Raw genomic sequence first — 13,758 nt, 5'->3', positions numbered from 1 at the left:
AATTCCTGGCTTGGGTCACTGTGCGGAGCCTGTACAATCTCCTCATGTCTGCGTGGGTTTCTTCCGGGTGATCCGGCTTCCTCCCACAAGTCCCGAAAGACATGGGGTGGGATATTCCAATCCTGCGGCCAAGTTCTGACGCCGGCGTGAAAAGTGGCGCGAACCACTCCGGCGTCAACTGGCCTCACCTGGCAGCTACCAACCTCTTCCTAGGGGGCTAGCATGGCGCCAGAGTAGTCTCCGCAGCTCCGGCACCTGTAAGTTGGCGCGCCATCTCCGGTGCGCGTTCGCACATGTGCGTTGGTTCCCGTCTCCGCACCGGCCCCTGGGCAATATGGCGGAGCCCTACAGGGGCCCAGCAGGGAGAAACATAGGCCCCCATGGAACTAGCCCGTCCGCCGATTGCTAGGCCCCATTCGCGGGCCAGGCCGCCGTGGAGCCCCCCCCCCCCCCCCGGGGTCGGATCCTCCCGCCCCCCCAGGACAGCCCCTGCAGACAGAACTCCGAGGTCCTGCTGGATGGGACCATACGTAACCCACGCTGGCAGGACTCGGCCGAACTCGGCCCGTCGAGGCCCGGATAATCGGCAGGGGGGCGCTTTCAACAACCCCCGACCGGCATGGCAGCGATCCTGCGGGCATCTGAAAATCAGCGCTGGAGAATCGGCGAGCCGGCGTCGGGGTGGCGTGGCGAGATTGTCGCGCCCCCCCCCCCCCCGACGATTCTCGACCCAGCGCAGGGTCGGAGAATCCCAGCCATGATGTTAGGTGCATTGGACATTCTGAATTCTTCCTCGGTATACCCGAACAGGCACCGGAATGTGGCGAGTAGGGGCTTTTCACAGTAATTTTATAGCAGTGTTAATGTAAGCCTACTCGTGACAATAATAAAGATTATTATAATAATGATTGTAATAATTATGATTATTAGAATATGGCCTTCTGTCTTTGGTGGCCTGGAAGAAGCTGTGTATGTCATGCAGTTCTAAAAAGCATTGGATTTAATTGGCCTTTTCCTGGATTTCCTTGAGGTAGTTTGGTGTTTGGCTACCAGATGTATGCCCATGGTGGAGCATACTAATCTGAGGTCTATCCAGCAATTGTTTATGCCCCTTAACATTCAGGTGATGTGAACATCTTTACTCTCCCAGGCTCAGACAATGGGGAGGTGGGAGGTTGATAAGCCGTGGGACGTCCCCCTGGGACCTCCGATCCCGGACCCCAGACGAGGCACCACTAATCCTGTGGAGGAATTGTTTGAGATGTGGGCAGGATTTCAGATGGTGGAGGAAGCTTTGGAGTCAAGACAGAGCATTCCTGCTTCTCCTGATCCACAGACAGTGTGGTGAAAACGTTTGCCGCCTCGCCAAGATTAGGCACTGCTAGGTTTAAACTAATATAGCAAGTATGCTTTTAGCCTCATTAACATATTCAAAATGTCAATCTGCCTCCTCAGAGAAGTTTGGCTAACCTCCCCTTGTCCCATCTCAACAGAATCCATATGTTGCTGAGTTAGAGCTGGCTAGCCGACTTACACACAGTTTTTCTCATTTAACCCTTGACCCATATTTAATCTGATACAATCACACAAGCCCCCCCCCCCACCGCCACACCACAGAAACAGTGCAGGAAAATAGATCCTATTTTAATGATTCAGGATTTTGCCATTAATTCCTCTTTTGGGGTGTCCATGTAGAAAGAGTTTGGACGAGATTCTCTGGCCTCCCTTTGGCATGTTTTTTAGTTGCAGGCGGCGGCCCAGCGTTGGCCGAGGGTAGGATCTTCTGGTCCCACCACTGTCAATGGAAAGCCCGGTGTGTGCCGGGAAGATCCTGCCAGAGTGAACAGTGGGACGATCTCAGCCATTGGCCAGGATTTTACACTCTCTCCTACGGCGGGTATTCCGGTGGCGGAGGCAGGTTGCCATTCGTCGGCGGTGCCAGTGGTCAATGCTGAGCTGCTTCCGCCACCGGAAAACCCGGGTGGGGAAGCCAGAAAATCCCAGACATTTTGTTGGTGATTGGGATTTATTGATAAAGAGAAAGCCTATTGGAAAGTTGAATTAGCAACAATGTTGAAGTGAATGCAGCAGATGTGCATTGCTTTTCTTATGGCAATATAAACAGGAGAGCAAAATAATGTGATTAATCAGTACTACTTCAACAACTCATTGAGCCAAAGAATTATGATTTCTGTCCCTTCTCCTATATATCAGATATGACTGCAACTTTAAAATTCCTTGGGATAAATCTTGAAAGATACAAGGGTGACTCATTCTAAGTCAGTTGACTTCATCAAGAGCTTCCAAACCAGTGTGAACCTCGGTCTTTTAAATAAGACGGGATTTCAGTGACCTTCACGAGAAGGTAATAGAATAGTTAAACAGGAAACACATGAGTGAAAGGGTGCTAGTAAATATTTTAGCAATGGGATGGAACTGGCCAAAGAAAATATTACATTCGACCCTTGACAATATGCCTATAAGAAATGGGAAGATATAATGTAGGAAGTATGTCTCAGTTCTAATGCAATTTCTGAGTTTACATAAGCAATTCCTGCCTTTACCATCGCCAACATAGTCAATTCTGCTATCTCCATTATCATCAGTGCAGCCTGTGTCACTGTTAAATGTAATCTACGTCTGCAGAAGACAACTTGTTATGTGGAGATAGATCTGCTTCTCCACTTCCGAAACCGTCTTTTCCATTATCACATTTCATCTCCTTCATCACAGAGACAAAATGGTCCAATGTCAGATTTTCTCCTCTCGTTCCATGGCAACCTGATCTGTTGTCAAATGTATTCTTCTCCATCTCTACCACAGTCTGTCTTCCTGTCAAGTGGCATTCCCCTTGACATTCAGATCGCCTTTCCCCTCTCTCAATTATCATCTCCTCCATCTTCGAGACAGCCTGCTCCCAATGCCATCAACCAGTTCCCCCATCAGTAAAAGAGCCGATTGCTTTCCGTTGCTCTGCTGGTCCAGAATAAACATGGGCAATCAATCCACAAACTCAACACAGCTAGAATGCTGGAACACAAGACGAATCACAAACCACAGAATGTAGCCAAATTGCACACAGTTGAAGATTGCCAACTGTTGTTTGACACATGTTAAGTACTTCTCTTCATTTTTCACCTATGTCAAATAACTACCCTGCAGTCACTGATGTTGCAGGTCATGGGATAGAATAAATAGCTCCATTACTGAAGGTACATAGTGAACCAGTTTGAACATCGTAAGAGTGGAAATCAAGCCATTTGTGTTTAGTGGCAACATTATTCTGAACATGCCTAGGTATCTCCTTCCTTACTCATGGGTGAGAAGTAGGTCAATCATTTTAAAGCTTTGTCAAGAGAATAATCATTTCTGAATAACAAAAATAACATTCAGTATACAAACAGAAAATTCTGGAAATGCACAGTCAAGACTGAAATCAATAATGATTCTCGACTCGCACCTACTTTCAGATATTCGCTAGCCAAAATAGTCCTTATACTCCTCTGGCTTGACACAATCATATTCTTTGTTTTTTCTAGCTGGTTTTCTCTTATTTTTCATGTCTGACTTTCAATCATGACTTTCATCTTGAAGCACCGCAAGGTTCTCAGTCCACAAACTCAGAACAGGACTAGAATGATATTGGGTCAGCATTGCAGTCATATATTGCTTGTTTGCTGCCTGACTAACTTGTGTCTCTTTTCACAGATTCTCAAAATGATGTCTCTTAATTAATTGCCTTTCAGAGAACACAAATTTCCCTACAGGTTTAAGGTTCACACGGATTAGAAACAACTGATTACTGTAACTACAGAATAGCTATCTCATTCATATTGTTATTTAAATGCTATTTTGTTAGTCCACCGGGAGAGACATTTGGACCCAATATTTCAGCTCAAGGATGCAATTTTAGGGCTTTATTCACTTTAGAACTCAGCACATGGCATCAAGCAGGTGATTGTGTTGCCAGGAAGATGTGGGCGAGTTTAAACATGTTCACATAGAGCAGGCCACACAGGCAACTGACAAACATAAATAGGTCCAACTCACCAACGCCGACCATATACATTTTATACTCGACATACATGTCAACCTCTATTTTTGGAAGGACTATTTGAAGCCCCAAAGGTTAACATTTACACCACGATCTTTGATACCTGTTGATTTTTTTTCCCATTTCTATTTCTGTAAATCAAAAAGAAAAATCGTGAATCTTGGACCTCTTGGTATTTAAGTTCCAAAATGCGTTTTTTTGATTCTGTATTTTAGCTGAATGTGGGGCCTCTGTGACTGGAAATGAAGGAATTCTCCTTTCACCCAATTACCCAGCCAATTACAGCAACAACCATGAATGCATCTATTCCATTCAAACACAACCAGGTAAAGGAATACAATTGAAATCAAGGACATTCAGGCTCCAGGAAGGAGATATTCTAAAGGTAAGAATTCATTGTTCAAAGTGGCATGTTTAGAAGTGCAAAGATTTTCTGAAAACTCTCTAAATATCTGCACAGAGCTACATTTTAAATGTCTTGCTTATGTATGGTGACAGCTGATGTTTCTACAAGCTGTTAATTCAGTGATTGTTGCTTTGTAATTTGATATAATTAAGTGGAGAATGGGTCCTTTTCAAAGAACACAATGAAGTGAAGTCAGCTTATGGAAATTTCTATTTCAGGCTAAGTCAATGATCTTTTTAAGCATAAAGAGCTCAAAGTGTTAACATAGCAATAAAATCTTATCAGACTCCAAGCTGAAGAGAAGCACTAGCGAGCTGAACGTGGAGCAACGTTGAGGAGCTGCATGTACAAAACCCTCAGAGGTGGGAAGTGACTTGTGCAAGAGCAAGGATCCCGGCAATGGGTTATACACAAACAACTGGACAATAAGATACAGATCATTCACATCTTTGCACTCACATGGAGGAGCTACAGGTGACTTGGGAGATATCTGGGACAGCGAACTAATATTCTCACTGATGATATATGAAATAAGCTCTGTTGAAGCCATGAGAGTGGATGGGGCACAGCTATTACTCGAGCACCGAGAAACTGTGGCCATTTCCATGAGCAGAAGGAGCAGTTTAAATTTGACATGCTGGTGGCACACTGAGCATAACCTGTGGCATCCGCCATAGTAGGTTTTTACACAATGAGTGTAATCAAGAATGTAGCAGAGCAGTGTAGCTGTGAGTGTATTAAATCAAGCTGAGGTCTGTGAGTTATCAGAATACCTCAGGTGAGGTATTTTACTGGTTGGTAATGGAGATCTTTTGCATCCATCGTTAGCATGAAGTATTTTCTCAAAGACTAGGTGCAAAATGAAATTCCTCTTACGCCATGCCAACAGTACAACTTGCATCCAAGCCAATCTTAAAAGAAAGAATTTGGATTCAGAAAGTGCCTTTCAGAACCGTAAAATGTACTCAAATACTTTACAGCCCATTAAGTGCTTGATGAAATGTGGTCACTGTTGTTAGTTCGGAAATACAGCAGACAGTTTTCACACAGCAATCTCCCAGAAAAGCAAATATCTTGTTTAGTTACATTGGTTAATAGGTACTATTGACCAGTGCATTGGGAGAACTCCCCAGCTAACCTATAATTAGTGCCATTCTATCTGAGTTGGGACCATGGCTTAACACCTCATCCAAAAGTCAATCTGATTTGGCACTCGGCAGTATTAGTATTTGGATCCGTGCCTGCCATGGCCTCACAATGATTTTACGTTGGAGTGGGCAAAGCCTCAGATAGGCCACCTTCACTTGCCCCATTTGAGACCCTTAAGCGGCCAATTCCCATTTAACTGGTATGGGGAAAGCCTGAAAATGAACGGGGTTTAGATCTTGAGCAGGAAAATTGGGTGGCACCTGCACCAGAAGCCCCCTTCTGAATTTGAGAGCCCCCTCCCCTTTCCCTTCCCTGCCCTCTGCTTAAGATATTTTGCTGCTGGATAACCCTTGTTATAATTTATAGTGCACTCCAATGCATTTTCACTATCTTAATCTATTTTCCTTGAACATAATGGTTTCTAAATGTTCATTATTCTCCTTATGTGTATTATATTTATGTGTACAATGGAGCTAGAATGCAACCCAACACATCTGTGTGATGAAGTCTGATGTAAGCATAATGTAATCATATTTTGTCCAGTGTTACATTCTGTTGAAGCTTCTCAAAAATCTTCTCCTAATGCCTCCTCACATCACAAACACTGAATACATTTTTGGCATTGGCAGGATTTTCCTGCCGCTTCCGCACAGCGAACGGTCAATGGACATCTCCATTTTTTACGATCAAGGGAAAAAACCTTTTCGATCGTAACATGCGCTGTAACTTAAAAGTACCAGGAACTGAAATGTTTTCATTATTTATTACAATTCCTGCCAGTATTGAAAATGATTTTTCATAACGTGTCCCTGGCAGAGGTTTCCTACGTACAATGCTATTGTTGAAAAAGACAGCGGCCAAAATTCTCTGACCATTGTAATCCACTTTTCCTGATGGCAGAGCACCCCCGCCTGCAGGTTTCCCGGCAGCATGGGGTGATTTCAATGGGAAATTCAATTGACAAGTGGTCAGAAGATAGAATCCCACTGTCAGCAAATGGCTCGCCACTGAGAAACACATGGCTGGGGGACTGGCGAATCCAGCCCAACATCATGTCAGTTGAAGGGGATTTCTTTACATATAATAAATAGTGTAATAGCCATGAGATTCAAAGAAGTGCAAAATCATATTTGGTGGAAAAGTTAAAACAAAACTACTTTTCCCTTAATCTGATTTGTTCTAATATCTTTTAATATGATCACAACAGCATAGAGTATCCTCAATCCAATTGGAGTCTGGGTTAAGCATGTGAACAAATGAGATGGTGAGCCAATCATTCCTGCTGCCTCTGAATCAGAGCAATGGTCAGAAACATACGGATAGAATTGTCCATCAACACCTAAAGCGGTACCTCAGAAGTGACCAGAGAACTTCTCCATTTTAATTATATAATACCCGAGGTGCGAAATGACAATCACATGGAAGTTTTCAACTCTAGTATCATTCCAGGCTAGATCGATTGATGGGTTAGGTGGTCTGGTGGCTCAGTAGGTAATGTCCCTGCCTATGAATCAAAAACTTTGGATCAATGTCACACTCCAGGACCTATTGGCCGTGGAAGGAGTGTTCATGACGTGGTTCAAACAAGTTGATAATCAGCCTGCTAATCCTTGCAGCATATCCCCACTGTTCTCCAAAGAGAAAAAACGTGTGTGAAGTTGCAAAACAAACTGATTGGAGTTCGCTCCCTGTGAGAGTCCCCAGCAAAATCTTTTTGATACTTAAAAGTGAAAATATGCCCACAATTTGGTAGCAGTTGCCACGAAGATATCTGGCAAATCTGCGAAGTAGAAATGTGATAATGCTGCCACAGGGTTTGTTCTGTAAACGTTGAGCTGAAAGCATATTGTGTAGAGAACTTTCCTTTGCCTCTAATCCTTTTTGTTCTCCACTTGTGTATGCCTAATGGTACCTTTAAGTGTAAAAAAAACAATAAATATTCAACTCCCCAAATTGAGATCCTCCATGTTGATCACCACAAAAACGATCATCCAAAATGAAACCGTCTTTCTTTCTGTGGTATTATCATAACTGTAAGAACAGCTAGGGTTAATGAAGTGTCTTGAGTAGCCACTAGAAGGAGCTACAGTTACAAGTATGTAAGGCAGTGATGATAAGGCTTGTGGGAGTGTGTCTACAGGAGTTAGCTAGAGAGAGTCAGAAGTACGAATAGTGTGAGTGAAAGCAGATCATAGTTTATATCAGGATTGAGATTAGCTGTACATGAATATAGTTTAAATGTTAATAATCAACTGTGTATTCTTTAGGAGTACGTATCGAATCCAAATTAGTAGTGTTAATAAATTTACAGCTTTGTTTAAGTTAAAGCTATTTTATGGTTCTCGTGAACACTACACCAACCATCCAGAAATAAGCAACATAAAGAACACAAAGTTAAAAGATGTTACAGCTGGAGATGTGAATACACTTCCACATTGAGCAAAACGACAACAGCATATTTATTTTTCATCTATAATGTAATGAATTACTCTTAAGGTGCACACAGGAGCATTATAAAACAAAGTCTTGACACTGTACCACACAAGAAGGTATTAGGTCAAAAACTAAATGCTTGCCCAAAGAGGGAAGTCTTAAGGAATGTCTTACAGGAGGAAAGAAAGGTAGAAAGGTGGGGAATTTCAGAGCTTAGGGCCTAGGCAGCTGAATGTGTGGCCACCAAAGGATGAGCAATCAAAATCTGGGATGTATAAGAAGCCAGAATTAGAGGAGGGCTGTGGAGTAGATGTGATTACAGAGATAGGGAGGGGAGAAGCCATGGAGTGATTTGGAAACAAGAGTCACTTGACCAAAAGCAAATATAAGTCAGTGGCACGGGGATGAAAAGGGAACTGGAATTTGTTGGGAGGTAAGATATGTGCAGGATAGTTTTAGATTACCTTAAACTTATGGAGGTTAGAATGTTGGCGACCATGAGCCAGTAATGCGTTGGACTAGTCAAGACTAAGAACACACACCCATATTGACCATTTCTAAGTCAGATAACACCAATCTCTTACTAAGTATAATTTTGCTTCATAGGAGCATTAAAGTCTGTCACTGAACCACTCACAAAGGTATTTGGTCATAAAATTAAATGTTTGGCCAAAGAGGTAACAAAATCAAGGGCAGGATTTTCCACACCCCTCTGCGGGGTATATTGCGCTAGTGGGAGCAGCCCACTGTTAGTCAGCGGCGGGATCGTCCATTCCCGCCACTGTCAATGCGGTTTCCCGTCCGATGGGAGATCACTAACGATGGGTCTGAAAGATCCAGCCGGCAGGAGCGGATGTATAAGCCACAAGTTTTTAATAAACTATCCCATGTTGGTTGCAGTTTAATTTGCAAGAGTAATGGTATTCTGCCAGTGAAGTATCTGGCAGATCCAACAGTTGGAAAAACTTTCTTTGGAAATCGCCTTGTCACGAATTGTCAACATTGGCTGTTGTGTCAGCTCTGAGCTGCAGTGGATGTCACCTGAGCCACAATAAACAATACGGATTGCAAAGCTTCAATCCAGTTTGGGCAATCATCCTCTGATTGTTGCACTCTTAGTAGAGAAAGAGGGTAGCATTGAGAGAGAAAGATTTGTTCTGTGCATTTTATGCAATGAAACTATAAATTTGATTTCCTCGGTGTACAACCTGGGACATAGATGAATTGCATCTTCAGGCATACTCCTTAATAATATTCCTTTTCATGGACTTCCAGATTTTCGATGGTAAGGACAGCTCCTCACGTTTGCTCGGCACTTTCAGTGGATCAGAGATGCTTGATATCATTCTGAACAGTACATCAAACAGCCTGTGGCTTGAATTCATCACAAATGCAGAAAATACAAGCAAGGGATTTGAGCTCCTTTTTTCAAGTAAGTGTCAGATTATAGATCGTCAAAGAACTGTGTTACATTAGGCCCCGTAGGTTCTAGTGACTATGAAGATAATATTTGCTTCATTGTGATGATGAGATTCTTGCGGACACTGAATCCCTCTGAATGTTATTGATCCCCTGATGCAATGCGATGAACCTGCAACTCTTAACTCTGTGGACTTTCCTTTTCTTTTCTTCTGATTATCAAGCTATAGGACGTCAATACTGGGAAAATGAGCTTTTCATATTTGGAATTCGGTGTTGTTCAGGCAGCACAGGTGCATTGCAAAGTGTCAACTCCTTCTGTTATGTCCCAGCAATATGCTTCACCCTTTTTCTAGTGTGAATACTCTGGTGAAACGCGAGACCGAGGGATAGAAATCCATCACATGGGGTGAAGCAACACAGGGGGCAATGATTCAGCCCATTAGATATTCAACAGCATTTGATAAGACTGATTATCAGATCGTGCCGGGAATGGACAGCTGATGCACCACCCCCCAGTTTGTGCTAATGCCCAAGGTGAATTGGTTGCCCATGATTTGTAAGGGAAAAGGTGAAAACATTGAACATAATCTGTGGGAGGGTTTCAAGCCTTGTGGGTGCACTGATGCGCTATTCCACAGGGGGGGGAAAACTGGACCCTCCCACTTATGATTTAAAAATTTTCTTCCCAAATGTCAGCAAAGGAGCAATTGGAGGCTGAGTTTTTAATTGTAAGGTGACATGAACTCAACTGGAATGCCCTCCTGCAATCCTTAATTCAGAAGGTTGTTGCATTGGTAGCACTGAAATAATGAAAAATAAATTGAAAATAGGGAAGCTTAAAAGTTGATCAGTGTCCTTTGGTGCTAATGTACTTGCGTTATAGGGTGGAGGTGGTACTTGGGGCCTGTGGTATAAGAGGAACAACAGGAAACAAGGTTGTGTCCAGATGGACGTGTTGGTCGGAAGTGCATTTCTAGTTCCGAGTGCAGTCTCAGGGATCACTGTTATGATAAAGCAGGGAAACCTTTGTATTCTGAATGGGAAAGCGTCAATGATAACACCAGAGATCAAAGTAGTTTAAAAGAATGCAATGCATCCCGAGCAGTGACAAGCCCACAAGTTGAGGAGCACAAAAATCGTGGATGAAAGGGCGGCACAGTGGTGCAGTGGTTAGCACTGCTGCCTCACGGCACTGAGGTCCCAGGTTCGATCCCGGCTCTGGGTCACTGTCCCTGTGGAGTTTGCACATTCTCCCCGTGTTTGCGTAGTTTTTGCCCCCACAACCCAAAGATGTGCAGGGTAGATGGATTGTCCAGGCTAAATTGCCCCTTTATTCCGAAGGTTGTTGCATTGGTAGCACTGAAATAATGAAAATTAAATTGAAAATAGGGAAACTTCAAAGTTGATCAGTGTCCTTTGGTGCTTTTAACGATCGTGACATTTAAGGGGCAACTTGACAAATACATGAATAGGATGGGAATAGAGGGATACGGACCCCGGAAGTGCAGAAGATTTTAGTTTAGACGGGCAGCATAGTCGGCACAGGCTTGGCGTGCCGAAGGCCCTGTTCGTGTGATGTACTTTTCTTTGTTCTTTGTTAATTGGAAACAATGAATTGGGTACTCTAAATGAAAAAAAAAATCATGGATGAAATAATGGCCGGAATTCTCTGTCCGTTGGGATTCTCTTTTCTGGCACCTCCGCCCATGGGTTTCCCGGTGGCATGTGGTGGCTTCAATGGGAAATCCCATTGACAGGAATAGAGAATCCATCCGCCAGTGAATGGCACTCCACCAAGAAACAAGGGGCTGGGAGAACGGAGGATCCCGCTCATTATTTCTAGCTCTGGCTCATGCAGCCAACTGATCCTGCATTTCACATGTTTGTTTCCATAGCTATCAACTCGGATATGCCAATTGAATTGGAATGATAGGGAGTGTCATTGTAAACTCTGCATTTATTATTTTAAATTTGTTCCTGATTGGATTGGATTGGTTTATTGTCACGTGTACCAAGTTACAGTGAAAAGTATTGTTCTGCGTGCAGCTCAACCAGGTCATTCTGCACATGAAAAGAAAATACATAAGAGGACAAACATAAAATACACTGGATAAAAGCAAATTACTGCAGATACTGGAATCTGAAACCAAAGAGAAAATGTTGGAAAATCTCAGCAAGTCTGGCAGCATCTGTAGCAGAGAAAAGAGCTAACGTTTCAAGTCCAGATGACATTTGAGTCCGGATGAGCTTTGCCAAAAGGTCATCTGGACTCGAAACTTTAGCTCTTTTCTCTCCTTACAGATGCTGCCAGACCTGCTGAGATTTTCCAGCATTTTCTCTTTGGTTACATAAAATACCCAATGTAAATACATAGACACAGGCATCGGGTGAAGATGTGAAAGAGATCAGGTCAGTCCATAAGTCCATCAGTCCATAAGAGGGTCATTTAAGAGTCTGGTAACAGTGGGGAAGGAGCTGTTTTTGAGTCTGTTCATGCATGTTCTCAGACTTTTTTATCTCCTGCCCGATGGGAGAAGTTGGAAGAGTGAGTAAGCCGGGTGGGACGGGTCTTTGATTATGCAGCCCCTTTCCCTCGGCAGTGGGAGGTGTAGATCGAGTCAATGGATGGGAGGCAGGTTTGTGTGATGGACTGGGCCGTGTTCATGACTTTCTGAAGTTTCTTGCGGTCCTGGGTCGAGCAGTTGCATTACCAGGCTGTGGTGCAGCCAGATAGGATGCTTTCTATGGTGCACCTGTAAAAGTCGGTAAGAGTCAATGTGGACATGCCGAATTTCCTTAGTTTCCTGAGGAAGTTTAGGCGTTGTTGTGTTTCTTGGTCAGAGTGTCGACTTGGGTGGACCAGGACAGATTTTTGGTGATGTGCATTAGAATTAGAATTAGATTAGGAATTAGAAGCTGTCAACAATCTCCACCTCGGCCCCGGACTTTGAACAGGTTTCAAATGTTTAGGTTAAGAGTTTATCTTATGCGAGAAACCAGATATTTATAGTTATTGCAGCAGTTCGTAGCGACCAGTGATATTTAATCCACGTTTCTTGTAGTTCCAGGTGAACAAATTCCAATTGAGCCAGCAACCCATGGACTCAGCTGAGTCATTGCTGAGAACACAGGGATACTTTGTAAAATTGGAATTATAATGTATGCTGACAGTGTTATCTTTTTGGTTATTAACTGTAGCTTATTCCTCGATAAACATGGATAGCTAATGTCATGGTAGTTAGCCCTGCCAGGAGAACATTGTACTCATCTCATTTTATTTTTAACCAAACCAAAGCTGAACAATTGGGTATTTCCCACAAAAGTTGCATTTTCAACTCCAGTAATTTCTAATTTTTATTGGCAGGTTTTGAATTAATTAAGTGCGAAGATCCAGGGACGCCACAATTTGGCTATAAGATACAGGATGAAGGACATTTTGCTGGGACAACAGTCGTCTTTGATTGTAATCCTGGATACACTTTGCGTGGGCATTCTATGCTAACGTGCTTAACTGGAGATCGCAGGGCATGGGACAATATGCTGCCTTCCTGTGTAGGTAAGAAATCAGATTTCAACAGTCCTTTCTCTGAAAGTGGGTGATATTTTACATCTGAAAAACTATTTTCCTCTTTTTTCCCCTTTCTCTTCCCTTAGTTTGTTTGTTGATGACTGGAAAAGCCTTTTAATGAAAATAGACAAATTCTGTAACTTCCAAAGTACTGCCACATTTTCTATCTGCATCATTGACCAAGGCCCGTTCATGCCGTCGTAAAAAGCGACGGCGTTTACAACGACGTGGACACTCTGCCGCAGGATTAGGGAATCCCGCCCCATATTCTCCAAGCCCGCGTGATTTCCAGTCCTCCGGGCTGGGATTTACGTGGGTGAGAATTGGTACAGATTCTCACAAGTGTGAATCAAAGGCGAAGGACATCACAGTGAGCCAAGGGGATAACTCTTTAAGGGAGTTGCCCCCAAAGTCCAATGGAGGGCCACCCTCCCCCACAATGCAAATTCTGCTAATCCCATCCCCTCAAGACCCCCCCCCCCTGGAGACTCCCATTACAGAGACCCCCACAAGAGACTCCCCCATGAGAGAGACCCGCACCAGAGACCCACTATTACAGAGCCCACCAGAGACCCTCCATTACATAGACCCCCAGGTACAGAGATGCCTCGTAAGGGAGACCTCTTCCTGGAAGCCTCCATAAAATAGACATCTCCCTGGGAGCGAGAGACCAGTCCAGACAGGGGCAACGATGAAAAAAAAAATCCATGCATAAGTTTGCATGGT

The 13,758-nt window shown here is 43.5% G+C and overlaps 1 protein-coding gene across 1 annotated transcript in view; it reads left to right on the top strand.

Annotated features, from left to right (window-relative positions):
• The window catches only part of csmd2 (CUB and Sushi multiple domains 2), a 995,459-nt gene that overhangs the window by 412,633 nt on the left and 569,068 nt on the right, over positions 1–13,758 (top strand). Inside the window, exons 18-20 of the mRNA XM_072502405.1 lie at positions 4,270–4,439; positions 9,318–9,474; positions 12,829–13,020. Of these exons, the coding sequence (XP_072358506.1) occupies positions 4,270–4,439; positions 9,318–9,474; positions 12,829–13,020 (519 nt within the window). The remainder of the gene's footprint in view (positions 1–4,269; positions 4,440–9,317; positions 9,475–12,828; positions 13,021–13,758) is intronic.

Source organism: Scyliorhinus torazame, chromosome 1 (genome assembly GCF_047496885.1).
Source record: "Scyliorhinus torazame isolate Kashiwa2021f chromosome 1, sScyTor2.1, whole genome shotgun sequence".
Lineage (NCBI taxonomy): Eukaryota > Metazoa > Chordata > Chondrichthyes > Carcharhiniformes > Scyliorhinidae > Scyliorhinus > Scyliorhinus torazame.
This window is presented reverse-complemented; position numbering and strand designations above follow the sequence as displayed.